This window comes from Ochotona princeps, chromosome 20, assembly GCF_030435755.1.
Source record: "Ochotona princeps isolate mOchPri1 chromosome 20, mOchPri1.hap1, whole genome shotgun sequence".
NCBI lineage: Eukaryota > Metazoa > Chordata > Mammalia > Lagomorpha > Ochotonidae > Ochotona > Ochotona princeps.
The window spans coordinates 42,519,080-42,534,000 of record NC_080851.1 but is presented as its reverse complement, the minus strand read 5'-3'; the positions used below and the strand labels follow the sequence as shown (position 1 = coordinate 42,534,000).

The 14,921-nt window shown below is 36.9% G+C and overlaps 1 protein-coding gene across 1 annotated transcript in view; it reads right to left on the bottom strand.

The window, feature by feature from the left end:
* The window catches only part of LOC131482778 (melanoma inhibitory activity protein 2-like), a 46,250-nt gene extending 33,183 nt beyond the window's left edge, over positions 1-13,067 (bottom strand). Inside the window, exons 1-8 of the mRNA XM_058678181.1 lie at positions 13,029-13,067; positions 10,865-10,886; positions 10,692-10,780; positions 10,142-10,210; positions 7,887-7,994; positions 7,352-7,414; positions 3,591-3,710; positions 1,812-1,896 (exon numbers count right to left, since the gene is read on the bottom strand). Coding sequence (XP_058534164.1) covers positions 1,812-1,896; positions 3,591-3,710; positions 7,352-7,414; positions 7,887-7,994; positions 10,142-10,210; positions 10,692-10,780; positions 10,865-10,886; positions 13,029-13,067 — 595 coding nt within the window. The remainder of the gene's footprint in view (positions 1-1,811; positions 1,897-3,590; positions 3,711-7,351; positions 7,415-7,886; positions 7,995-10,141; positions 10,211-10,691; positions 10,781-10,864; positions 10,887-13,028) is intronic.
* Positions 13,068-14,921: the final 1,854 nt, after the last annotated feature.

Genomic DNA, 14,921 nt, shown 5'->3' with positions numbered 1-14,921 from the left:
TTATTTATAAAACAGTGTTTCATTATTAGAGATAATGCTCATTTAGTGTAGTATTTTGAAAATACAGATTAGATTATAAACTGCCCATGCTTCTCTATTCAAAAATGATCATTATTGACATTCAAATATTTCCTTCAATACTTTACTAATGTAAATTCTGTGAATTAAAATTTTTAAATGAGATGCTTTTTAAAACCCAACTTAAAACTTCAAACTTCAAACTGACTATAAAAGAAATGTTATAAATATCACTTTATATTTAGTTTTTTTGTTAACCTCTTAATTTGTCTCACCCATAAATTCAGTTTTTTTATAAGTTGTATACTTACAGGAAAAAAAGGACATAATAAATGTGAGATTCAAAACAAGTCAGTTTCAAGCCTAAAATCGTGCAATATTCCCCTTACTAAATAAGCCTACTATGAGAAGCAATTTTCTCTTGCCATAATATCGCTATATCACACACACAAACACACACACACACACACACACACACACACCATTTTAAGTACACCTTCCACTTCCAGTCCAGTTTCCTATTAAGGTACCAGGGAGTCAACAGATGAAAGTTCAAATTCGTGGGTTCAGGCCAACCACTTAGGAGACCTGGATCAATTCCTGGTTTTTTGTTTGGTCCAACCCCAGCTGATATGGGCATTTGGGGACTGAATCAGTAATAAAAGATCTCTCAACACCCATCTCTTTTGTCTGTCAGTGTTCATTTTCAGTAAATCAATAACTACAGAAATCCTTCACAATTTAAAAATCACATCTTTCTTCATGAATGTATTTATTACTTGTGCTGTAGTTCAGTGGGGAAAAGCATAACATTTGGAAGAACTATCAAGGAAGGAAACTTGTTGTAAGGAACATGAGATCTGTCTACATTACTTTTAAATTTCCTGTAAATCTCTAACAATTTCAAAATAAAATATTTTCTAAGATGTATTTCTTTGAATGGCTGAGTTATAGAGAGTGAGGGAGAGTAAAGGAGAACCAGAGACAGAGACCAAACTTTCTGCTGCTGCTTCACATCCCTAACACATCAACAGCCAGGGCTGGGACAAACAGCATCCAGGAATGCAGAGCTCTTTCCAGGTCTCCCTTGTGGGCAGCAGGGACACAGGTGCTTTCATCTTCCATTTCCTACTGTCTTTCTAGCTACTTTAGAGGGAAGCTGGAAAGGAAGTATGGCAGGCTAGACTCAAACAAGTATTCATATTGATGCCAGCATTGCAGGTGGCACCTTAAAACACTGTGCCACAATGCCAGCCCCTAGATGTCACTTAAAGAAAAAACCAAAGTCATCAGAACTGGTTTGAAAACACAGTGAATGGCTTCAGCTAACCCAGTTTTTGGCAGGTCGACTGCAATGGGTAATGGTAAAAATTACTGTGATGATCCAAAGTAGTGTAAGAATTTAACTTAATAAAAATCTTGAGCTATGAATGAGTGCTTTATGTAGCACTCATATTTTGAGCATGTCACCTACCCATTTGTTTAGCCTACAATAGGGAGAAAAACAAGCACTGAAATGATTATGGTATTAATTTTTTAAAACTGCTGTAAGGAAGACATGTATCAGCTGTGAGGAGAACAGTAGGGAAGGAGACTACAAGTCTCTCTAAGGAGTTGAAGGGATTGGTTGAAGGTGTTCCAGCTGAAGGTAAATGTAAAGGGAGACAATGACACTGTGTTGCAGACATGCCAAAGCACAGTGTATCAAAAACAAGGACTGCAGGTGAACAACCAAAAGAAGTAGCCATCATTTTATCAAAAGATGAATCCTGACTTAATACCTAAGGGAGTACCGTTTTCTGAGTCACTCTTCATGTCTTGTTCCACACTGCCCTCATTGGTAATCTCTTCTCCAAGGATGGCAGAGCAATTTTCCGTCTTTAGAAAGTGTTCAGAGATTTTTAAAAAAAAAGACAGAAGGTAATAACTTACACTAGTGCATTTATTATTTCTTTTCTCTTAAGATTGATTTACTTCTTTATCTCAAAGTCAACAGAGAGGAGAAGACAAACACTCTTCCATTTAGGGGTTTGCTACTCAAATTATCACAACATTCTGAAGCCAGGAGCCAGGACCTCCATCTGGGTCTCCCACATGGGTGGCAGAGGTCCAAGTAATTGGGCCATCTTTCTGTTGCCTTTCCAAGTACACTGCACCAAGGAGCTATGAGATGCTCATGTATGTGGTAGCTTCACCTACAGTACCACAATACCAGCCCAAATGTATTTCTTGTGGATGTACAATTACACTTTTTAAATAAATCTACCTAGAGTAGGTATTTGGCACAATAGTTAAGAAGCCCATTGAGATGCCCATATTCTCATCTGAATGCCTGGGTTCCCATCCTCACTACATCTCCTGATTCCAACTTCTTCTTAGTTCTCCTCCATGACCATATTCACCCCTAAACGCCGCACCAACAGGTGGTGCAAGTAGAAGCATCCCTGCCACCTTGATTGGACATTCAGATGGAGTTCCTGGCTGCTGGCTACAACAAAGTCCAGGCAAGGCTGTTGTGGCTATTAAGCTCTATAAGATAAAACCAAAACTAGTGATTCTTAATGAAACATCTTATAATAGTTCATTCTTGCTAAATCCATATTTTAAAATGGCAAAATGTTGTATGAGATGATTATCTGCTACAAATAAAAGTGATCATTAACATAAAGTATATATTTTATAGAATGACCAATCTGTGATATAAAGATTACAAATTTTAATGTATTAAAAAGAAAACATAAGTGAGGAGTTCAACTGAGATAAAATACATTCTTAAGAAGTATTCCAATTAGAACATGAGACGTTTCCCAGCATTGGGTTGTTATTTCTTGGATTGCAGAAAAATTTTCTAGCGCTGTAACAAAAATATCAAATGACTGTGTCGTATATTTCTCTGGAAAGCCCCACTTAAATCTATTCTGCTCTACAATTTCCATCCTTCAGTTGCCTCACACTTTTAAGAGTTTGAGGCACCAAACGAAAAGGTCTACAGCTTTGCACACAGTGCTAGGATTGTTCTGTTTAACATGTATTTCAAGGTCTGTCAATTTTTGAGCTTAGAGAAAAAGTTAAACAATACATTTCTCACATGGCATCCACAAAAACAAGGGTTCAAGGACAAGCCTAACTCACAAATGCAAAAATCCACATATGTTCAAGTCCCTTATGCACAATAGTGCATTATTCACAAACAGTCCATAAATGCCTACATTTTAACTCAGTTCTATTCTGCTAATGATACTTAGTAACTCTGTTATGGAAACAGTGATAGCATTATATATTTAGAGAATAAGCACAAGAAGAAGAATCTGTCAGACACAATACATTTTTTTTTTTCAAATAGATCTGATGCACAGTTTGTTGAATCTATAGCTGTGGAAATTGTGGGTGCAGAGGGCAAGCTATATGATAGTAAGAATATTGTCAAGATTCCAGCCTAGCAATTTAATTCATAATTTGCCATTGCAATGATTTGCTTCAATTTATTTTGTTTGGAAAACAAAGTTTTTAAGTTTCTAAGTTAAGACACAATTCTACCCAACTCAGTCACGCACATCAGTAGAGTCATTTACCTCAATTTGATTTTCATTGTCATTGATAGGTTGGTCTGTCAGTATTGTAGTGCATATAAATGTCATTTTCTCTTTAAGTCCATTCAGCTCTTGTTTTGGTATTTTAGCTTCTCCAATAAGCTGAAATCGCAACAAAAAAAATGCAATTCATCATACATGTTTGTAAACAGATGCATTTACAAGGCTGGTATGTCAATAACAGACATCAAAAAGACAGGAAAGATGACTCCTATTGCAAAGAATTTTCAAATTGGGGTAGTATAAAATAATAGGCTTAAGTATTCTTTAATTCATTTACATATATATATAAAATCAAAAGTTTTCTGAGACAAAAACACAGATACTTTATAAAGTTCATGTAAAATGACTAGGGATAAGTTTGTCACTAAAAATTCTTTAAAATCCATGCAAATTTTTAATAGTATGAATTTTTTTCTATAAAATGGTTGGAAACACATCTCTCTCCATTTCCCTCTATCCCTCTGCCATTCTGTTACTTTGCCTGTCCTAGAAAGAAAATCCTTTATTTAAAAGTAACAAAGTTAGCCTGAAAAAAGAGACTATGTAGATAAGTAAAAAAAGGTATAAATTCATGAAAGAAATTTTCCATATACATATGAAAGAAACATCTACTTATACTTCATAACTTTACCATCAAACAATAAATTTCTCTGTCAAACTGGCCCTTCATTGGAGAATATCCTACACAATCACACCCCCAAAAATCCTTTTCTGTAAAATTACAAAAGAATCAGATGATGGCTAACAGGCAAAATAAAATGAATACTGGGGCCCGTGCTGTGGCACAGCCAGTCAGGCCTCCGCTTGAAAGACCTGCATCCCCTGGGGGTATCCAATCAAGTACTGGTGGCTCCACTTCTGATCCAGCTCCCTGCTTATATGCTGGGAAAGCAGTCTGGGATGGCTTAAATTCTTGGGCCCTTGAATCCATACAGGAGACCCAGAAGAAGCTCCAGCTATTGCAGCCATTTGGGGAGTCAACCAGAGAGGGGAAGATCTCTCTTTCTCTATAACACTACATGTCTCTCTTGTAAACATGCCTTTCAAATAAAAGTAAGTCCTAAAAAACTGAAATTAAATGGCCTGGTGTGATATCCTAGTAGTTAAAGTCCTTGTTTTGAATGCGCCTGGAACTCATACGGGTGCTGGTTCTAATCCTGGCAGGCTTGCCTTCCATCCAGCTCCCTGCTTGTGGCCTGGAAAAGCAGTCAAGGATGGCCCAAAGCCTTGGGACCCTGCACCTGTGTGGGAGACCTAGAAGAGGCTCCTGGCTCCTGGCTTCAGATCAGCTCAGCTCCAGCTATTGCAGCCACTTGGGGAGTGAATCAATGGATGGAGGATCTTCCTGTCTCCCTTCCTCTCAAAGTATCTGACTTTGCAATAAAAATAATAAAAAATTGAAACCAAGGAAAAATCATCAAATTTAGTGACTAGATGCTATCTAATACACTGCTAAAAAGTGATGTAAACATGCAGTAATAAAAGGTTAATGAATGATCATTATTACAATAATTTGTTTCAGGAACACTGATAAAACTACATAAAAGTAGTTGTAGCAAGTAATGCCATCTAAGTCATTTTTTTAATATAAAAGTGTATTTTTGATTCTATCAGAAGCTTAACACTAGGTTGACCATCACTTGCTCTTGACATTAAGATGACAAAAGAGCTGCTTTTTGTTATTTTAGAGGCATAGTGTTTAATAGGTAAAATAGGAAATGCATGAAAGATGACTGTAAAAACAAAACATGGAAAGTGACAGAAAAATACTAATAAACTCAGCAGACCTCAGAAGCTAAGACATAAAAATGAGAATGCCTAAAGGCAGATTAATTTGGTAACACTCCGCAAAAATTAAATAGTCTGAAGGCAAAAAAAAAAGCCAGCAAGAGCATCACAGAAAGAAAAAAAGGAGGAAGAAGGAGGGAGGGGGAGGGAGAGGAAGGAGGAGGGAGGAGGAGGGGGTGGGGGAGGGGAGGAGGAGGGAGGAGCAGGGGGAGGGGGGAGGAGGGAGGAGGGGTGAGAAGGGAGGAGGGAGCAGGAGGAGGGAGGAGGAGGGGGTGGGGGGAGAAGGGAGGAGAGGGAGGAGGAGGAGGGAGGAGGAGGGGGTGGGGAGGGGGAGGAGGGATGAGGGAGGAGGGGGAGGAGGAGAAGAAGAAGAAGAAGAAGAAGAAGAATTGGATTGAGCCTCTCATGTAACAAGGCGCCACTCGACATCCACATCCAGTATCTCTGATAATGAAGCGGCTCAAGTCTCAGTCCACCCAGTTTCCTCTTTCCAATAAATACGACCCTGAAGAGTCAGTAGGTGATGGTTTGTGAAGGTGGATCCCTGCTGTCTACATGGCAGACCAAGAGTGAGCTCCCAGTTCTGAGTGTTGGCCTGGCTCAGCCCTAAAATTACAACTATCTGGGGAGTAACCCAGACGATAAGAACTTTCTCTATCTCCACCTCTCAAATAAACACATTTTATAAGATTTACATCTCTTGAAAACAGTGTATTGATGAATTATGAATAGGTATATAGGAAACAAAATAATTATGATAAAGAAAATGTTGGGTGAGACAGAAAATGTAATCCTATTACAAGACCCAGATATAGCACTTACAGAATTATGATAATGCAATTATTGATCATATGTAAAGTTTCCCACTGAAAAACTATCAAGTTACTGGGAAAAGAAATACATGTGAATGAGTGTGTCTGACCTATATAAATGGGAAAGAAAAGGATAAATATAAAGTCCTCATTTTATCTACCTCCAGAATCACGTGTGCCATTAAACCTCAGATAAGGTTTGGATGTAACTGCTATCTGCTGTGATTGCCAAGGTATAAAATATGCTGGTTTACTTTCACTCCCAGGAAAGAGTAGCAGAAGAATATACACTTGTGTACACCTCCCTAAAACATACACTTGCAAGTGGGCAAAGAAAGTGTCCTACTCTGATAATAACAAGAAAAAAATATCTACTCTAGGTCTTAATATGTTGTTGGTCACAAGTATGCCCAAAGTGCTTCTAATGACATAGCTGAAAGCTAGAGTCTCTATAGAGTACAAACCTGTTTCAAGCTTTCGTGAAGCTGCAAATTTTCATTCAGTACTTTAAGTAAATCCAAATGTGTTTGAAAGCTCTTGGTTGTTCTTTTAGCCTAAGTATAAAACATACTAAGTCAGTAACAATTAACATAACACAATAGATCATCTTCATGGACTCCCTAGAATATCCACGTGGACAATAGCTAAAGTATCCTAAAGCATGGAAACAACATGCCAACAGAGGCAGCAACATGCCAACAGAGGCAGCCCAGCATAGCAGGAAGAAAGAACCTAGAATCAGAGTATAGTTGTGCCACCAATTTGCCATGCAACCTTGGACAAATGACATAACCTGTTATCAATGTCCATGTATTGCATAGCAAATTTTGTGAACAATGTATTCTGTATCTCATCCACTAAAAGCTAACTTTATGAGAGTTTTTCTGCCTTAATATGTTAAACACCAAGCATCTTCAACAGGACTCAGTATATAACAACAGCTTTTCAAATATGTGTACAGTGTTACAATAAACTTTCATCAAGTGCCTTATGTGTGTGTGTGTGTGTGGGTAAACTGAAGATCATCTACCTCTGAAACCATAACATCAAACAGTATTCCTGAATGATACAAGCAACAACCAAATTTAACTTATTTGCAAAAGCAACAGACCTACAAGTGTTAAGACAAATTCAACTTACTGCAGCAATTTGTGATTGGAGGAATTTTCTTTCATCATCCAGGGTCTGGATGCTTTGTTTTGCCTGGAAAGAAAGTATCAGTTAGTAGAGAAGTATTTACTAAACCCCTCCAATTTTCAAGATGCCACATCTCAACTTTGATACTTCACAACACTTAAGGTACATAATGTACATTACACCTTACACACATCGTGATTTTAACTGCTCATATTTACAATGTCCTAACCAAAATTTTTAATGAATAAAAACTATACAGTGTGTATGTGAGCATTCAACATAAATGATTTATATGGCCTACATCAGTAGTGAATGTAGAAAGTTCTGTAAGAAAATATGCAAAAAAAAAAAAAAAACCCTGCTTCACATATGGCATCTAAGGAAGGGAAAACAGAGGATCTGGAAAATGGTGCTCTCCATTTTTTGACCTCTATATTCCTTACCTTTTTGTATAGTACATGTTATACTTTGGCCAATAACATTACATTTTGAAACCCCATTAGCATTTTATAATATAATATAATACAAAAAGTCTTACCAATGCATTTTGTTCAAAATGTTCAGATTTCTCTTTTTCTAATTGTTTTTCTAAGAAAACGTCATCCTGTACGTTGAATTTGCAACTCTCCAGCTTTTCATGTGTTTCCTAAAAGAAAAGTCAACTTTGTAAGATATATGTGGGAATTTGTAGTTAGGGAAATCAGGTGACTACATCCAAACACATGGAGTATAAGTTAAGTCTAGTTCATAGATCCTAACGATTGTCAGAACAAAGTGCCAACAAGCAGGTGCCAACAAGCTTCTTCACAAAGAATAAACATTTCAGGCTTGCAGGCCACACAATCTCTATCACAGTTATTCACACATACTATGTTAATTAGAAACAAAGATAATTCTAACTGAATGAGCAGCATTATGCCGTAGAACCTTTTTTTTTTTTTTAACAAAAAACAGGTGGGGTGAGAGGGGAAATCCTTGAGCCTATGGAACTATATCATGAAAAATCAAACAGAAAAAAGAAACTGGTGGAGAATCCACTGTGTAGAGTTTGCCAACCTTTGCTTTAAAGCATTCTAAAACAAAAAAGGTGAAATAACCTAATTCATTATAATGTAATAACACCAAAATTAAATAAAATCAAGATTTCTTCATGATATTTGATATTGAATTAAAATAATTGTACAATTAAAAATTTTAAATAATTATTCCTACTGAATTTTTAAAAAATGTAATATGCCTCTGCCATTTGTGAGCCTTCAACAAAAGTTGAAAAAACAAAATCAAAAGTTGAAAAAACAAAATCAAAAGTTTCAAATGTAAAGCAAGCAAAAATAAATTTTTTAAAAAATGCTCTATTGTGCTGCTGAAAAAAAAAGTTATTTTTCCTATCTCTCTAAATTTGACTATTTTTATAGCAATTCTCTGACCTGAATCAGAAATACTCTACCTGCTCTACTGGTTTAATTTTTTTTCTAGATTCAACTAATAAATTTGTGAAAATTCTCACACAGTTTGTATTCAATTATGACTACTAACCCTGAAAATAAATGCTATGTCTTCTTAATTAGTAATACAAGAAAAAAACATTCCAAAATATCCAATTAGCTAATTTTTCTGATATGTTACATAACTGAAATGCCTTCACAACAGGCTGGCATATTCCATTATTTCAGTTTGTCTACACATATACTCCAGGTTGAGTAAATGTGTTTGCTATTGAGTTTTTCCTGTTCTGTTAGCAAGCCAAATGCCTTCTAAAATTCTTCTGTCAAACTACTAGTCAATTACTACTAGGATGGTGTTTTAAAGGGTCAGCAAGTATAAGAGGTTATCAATATGCTTTTGATATTATTAGGTAACACAGGAAGAAAGCATTAATAGATATATCATATTTGCAACACAATTTATGCCATCCTTTGCACTGCACAAGGAAATTAATGACAAATAGATGTTCTGATGATGAAAGACATCAGTGATTGAAACTGCCACGTGGAATTGAACTCCTACACCAAATTAAAATGACTACCACCTTCTAACTTCACATCGGTGGAAGCAGACCTCTTCCGTACTGCGTTATTACTCCCTGCTTTTCACATCCCGATCTTTAAGTGGTCGTGGCATATTCTAATCACTTAACTTAATCCATCTTAATTAAACTACAGTGTAGTATATTTTCCTTACAAGGAGTTGAATCACACCAGGCTCAGGAAAGCTGAATCATGAGAATACTCCTCATTCAGTAACCTCAGGTTGGTAAACTTGAGACCAGCCATGGGGGAACATTTTTTTTTTCCTCAGAACTCAGCAAATGATTTTTGGACAGACAGTTCTGAAACACTTAGCAGCGTATCAATATTTACAATGCAAATCCCTGATCTGACTCTGAATAATTCCCAGTGTTCTGAGGATTACAGAAAGGTAAATACCATTACACAGTGTAGGTAATTTATTGCTGACAACTATTCCTGAAATTGTTTGAATGAATCCTTCATCTCCTCATGGAGTAAACTGGGTCCAAAAAAGGAAAGGTCACTTCAGGAATTTTCCAGGAAGGAAGAACAAACAGCTTCTAGTGAGCTCTACCGTGAACTGAATATGTCTCAGTCAAAACATGCTACCTAGCAATGACCTATTTCTAATATTTAACCATTTTTAAGTTATAAAAGCTAAATTATTCTTTCACACCTCTTTGTAACTTACTTTACTGACAATATATTATCTATAAAGTCTGTGTTAGTCATCAGCAACAATATTTGCCCCAGCTTTTAAAAGGAGGTCATTTGGTTTCTTTACCTTCAAAGCTTGCGCTTTATTGGACTCCTCAACGCTGGAATGTTTCAAAGATGGCTCTAAATTCTCATTCTGAAACAAACCAACACCGTGAGCACAAACTATAAATTATTCTAGTAAACATTTACTTATTTGTTTGGAAGGCAGGGCTTCACACAGAGAGAACTTACGAAAACACCTGTTTGCAAGAGCCAGATTAGAAAACCATAATTGAAATACACATAATGAAAAAAGGACTCCCTTATAAAACGTACAAAAATTATTAAAAGGAAAATATGAATATGCTTTTTTAAATGTGAAAAAGCAAGTCCATAAAAAGGAAATTCAAGTGGTTCAAAGATATATAAAGAAACTCATTAGGACAACACAGGGTAAAACCAGAAGGAGACAATGTCACTCCTAACACAATGGCTAAAATTAGTAAGAACTGTTAAATGTTGAAGTGAAGAGCAGCATAATGCTGTATTACACTCCAAATAAACTACTTACACAAAACTATGAACATAATAATTAGTTTTCTGGCTCTTATTTTTTATTTTCAAAACTGTCTTACCTCTTTATCCGCAAAGCTATGTTTGTCAAGTAGTTCACGTTTTTCTTGTATTATTCCAGAAACTTCTACAGCAAGCTTTTTGTTTTTCACTAAAAACATATAGTAAACTGTAAGTTTTCAGATAATACACAAAAATTATGAGATCTAAAAATAGAACAATAGAAAAAGCTTACCTGTAAAACCACAATTCTTAACCTGAAACAAATTTTGGACAAAAGATGTTAAAGCAAATATACATTTAGGTAAATCCAAGTTAACTTCTGCCAATGTAAATGTTACAAATAATTTCTCCATGACAAATGCTCTATTTCCAATGAGAAAATCTACATGTGAAAGTCTTCCTTTCAAATTCTTAAATTAAGTACTATATAAACAGCTCTGAAACAGTTTTTTGTAAAGATTCCTGTTTCATTTCACTGATTTATTTTCCCTAAACAAATCTGGCACTAAAAGAAATATTTTCAGAAAACTATTATCACATTCCCTAATGCTAACATTCAAAATAAATATGATAGATATCATCAACTGGACACATCTGAACTGATTGTAAAGAAAACAGTAAAGCAACCCTCACTTTTCTTTGATCTTTATCGAATAATAAAGTTAAAAAAATCCATTTTCAACAGCCCCATTAGGGATGAGGAAGAAAATAAAAGAAAACTTAATTCAGCTATAAAATACGGATACAAATAAAATTAAACAAGGAAAAATAGGGTATAATAGAATGCTACAATGGTAAATTAGTGAATAAAAACATTATTTTGAGAAACTCCCTCAAGCTTAAAGGAAAAAAATCAGCCCAACTGCTTAATCCTCTGCCTGCCAGCACTCAGTATCCCATAAGGGTGCCAGATCTCATCCTGGATGCTCAACTTCCCATCCAGCTCTATGCTTGTGGCCTGGGAAAGAACTGAAGGATGGTCCAAAGGCTTGGCACCTGTACCCATGTGGGAAACCTAGAAGAAGAGCTTGGATTCTGGCTTCTGATCAACTCCATTCCCACCATGGGTACACTTTGGAGAGTGAATTAGCAGATGGAAGATCGTCCTCTTCTCTCCTTGTCTCTGTAAATCTGCCTTTCCAATAAAAATAAATAAGTCTTCAAAATTAAAAAAGATGAAAAATAAAAAGAAAAGCAATACCTGAAAAACATTAGTTCAAAAAGAGAAAACAATTTTTAAAATGAAGAAAAAATTTCTCCATGTTTACAAAACGACAATCCTAACTTTTAGTCTGCAGAAGTCTTAAAGATAGAGAAAAGGAATTCTATGGCTAGACGCATTATATTCAAAGCAGAATAACAAGTTAAAAGACCCTTAGAGAGCCCTTATGATGCCATAGTATGTTATGCTATCATCTGTGATAGCAGCATCTCATATGGATACTGATTGCTCTATTTCAAATCCAGCTCCTTGTGAATGCACCCAGGAAAGCAGTAAGAGGTGGCCCATGTTATTGGGCCCATGCACCCACTTAGGACACTGGAAAAAGCTCCTGGCTCCTGTCATCTTTTGGCCTGGCTCAGCCTCACTGGTTGTAGCCAAAATTTTGGGAGTGAACCAGAAGATGAAAAAATAACTCCCCTCCCTCAGTCTTCATCTCCCCCTCCAACTATGCCTTTCAAATAAATCTTTTTTTCACCATACCTTTTAAAACAATTTTCTGTAATGTTTATGTAAATGATGAAGAAATCACAGGCACATTCTGGGATAGATGTGCAGCATGAGGAAAGTGAGAAAAAGAGAAGCTTGTGTTTTTATCTATGTTCATCAGGAGAGAGTGCAACCCTTCCTGCTGCACGGCTCTCTTGACCTAGGAAAGGAAGTGGCTGCATGATGTCACCCTCAAGTTCCACAGGAAAGGAGCATATCTTGGAAACGGGATCAGTTTCTCCAAGAGATCAGCAGCTCCATTTACAGTCCAATTCCATTACTGACTTGGGAAGCAGCAAACGGTTGCTCAAGAATTTGAATTCCTGGCACATATGGGGGAAGACACAGATGCAATTTCTGGGCTGCATTCTGATCCAGGCTTTAGTTATTACAGCCACTTGAAGGATGAACCAGTCATTACAAGATTAATTGCTTGTTCCCTCTATTTCTCTTGCTACATTTCAAATAAATGTGTTTTTTTGTTTGTTTTTGGTAAGTGGAAGAAGTTAATAAACTAAGCTTGAAGAAACTAAGTACATCAATTATCAGTAACCATAATAAACTTCTGAACTTGACCTACTGATGGAAAACAGTCTGGTAAGATGGTCACAATCCAAAGGAGAGGGCTTGGGTTCAATCTCCAGCTCTGCCTCCTGCCTCCATGGTCCTGCAAATACAAACCAACCACAGGAGGCACCAGCAACAGCTCACGTATTCGGGCCATGCTACTCATGCAGGAGGCTCTGATTGGGTTCTCAACTCACAACCACAGCTGGCCCAACCCCAGCTGTTGGAGGCATCTGAGCAGTGAAATAGCAGATTGGACATTTCTTTTGGTCTGTATGTCTCTCTGTGTTTCTTTCTCTATCTTGCTATCTATTAAAGTTTTAAAAATAGAGAAAAAAAGAAATGAAAGAATTTTGGTATTTTAATACTACAGAAAACTTCTACAGGAAATTCTTTCAAAATCTTGTACTTACAAAATTGTTCTGAATGCCTTTGGTTTTTATATTAGACACAGAACATAAGTGATTGTCTTTCCTAAAAGCAATACACATTTCTTATATTAGCTGTTCAGCTAAGAGGATGAACTTTTTTTAGTATAGCATTTACTTACACATTGAAAAATTCTCCACAAAAACATGAAAATTAGAAACCATGCAACAACAGTTACATAGATATTCCAGTCCCATGGAAAACCACGAGAATCTTGGCTTTGTCCAATAGTATCAGGTAGCGTAATCAAAACCTTAAAGACAAAGGAAATTAAGTTCTTAAAATGCAATTTAGGTAATAAGTACTGATTACAAACACAGTTACAACTCTATATAGTCAATTCCCTCATTTTCTTTTGAGGAAACAAAATCACCACACAGAAGGCACCACAGGATATTTTTCTGCAAACTTCTACCTACAATCACTCTACAACAAAGAAGTGCAATAGAGGGAAACGCAATGATTTCTTAAACTGGAAGCATACAGATGTGTTCCCTGGCTTCGAAAGAACAGAACAGAGACAAAGAAGGCCAAAAAAAGAAGCTGAGTGACCTAAGTTCTGTTACTTTTTAGCACCAATTGGGTTTTATATATAAATTATACTGTATTTCACACAAAACATATTCCTACTGGAAAGAAAACATTTATCTGAAGCTTGCAAATAGACGTTGGGGAGTGGATATTTTTGTTTAATGATTAAGATACTCACATTCCACAGAATTACCCTGTTCAATTCCCAGTTCCAGGTACTGACTCCAGCTTGCTGCTAATGCAGACTATGGGAGGCAGCAGTGATGGCTCAAGTAACCGAGTTCCTGACCCCACATTGGAAACCTAAGTTGTATACATGACTCCCAGCTTCAGCCCCAGACACAGCAGACACTCAGGGAGCAGACAAGCAAGTGAAAGCTCTCTCATTCTGACTCGATCTCCACAACTTTCAAACAAATATCTCAATTAAAAAGTTTAAAAACCAATGACAAGTTGGGCCTGGCGGCACGGCCTAGCGGCTAAAGTCCTCACCTTGAACGCACCGGGATCCCATATGGGCGCCAGTTCTAATCCCGGCAGCTCCACTTCCCATCCAGCTCCCTGCTTGTGGCCTGGGAAAGCAGACGAGGACGGCCCAAAGCATTGGGACCCTGCACCCATGTGGGAGACCAGGAAGAGGTTCCAGGTTCCCGGCTTCGGATCGGCGCGTATCGGCCCGTTGTGGCTCACTTGGGGAGTGAATCATCGGACGGAGGATCTTCCTCTCTGTCTCTCCTCCTCTCTGTATATCTGACTTTGTAATAAAATAAATAAATCTTTAAAAAAAAAAACAAATGACAAGCTTGGGTTTAAAATTCTGTTTTAAAGAATTCATTTTATTTACTTCAGAAGTAGAGTGAAACAGACAGAGATAACTCTTCTATCCACTTCCCCCAATCACAAAAGCAGAAGAAGCTAGGAATGACCAAATCAAATGTCTACAACAACATCTGGGTCTCCCACATGGGCCGCAGCAGTCCAAACACATGGGCCAGCTTCTGCTTCTTTCCCATGTACATCAGAGTAAGTACATCAGAAGTGGAATAGCCAG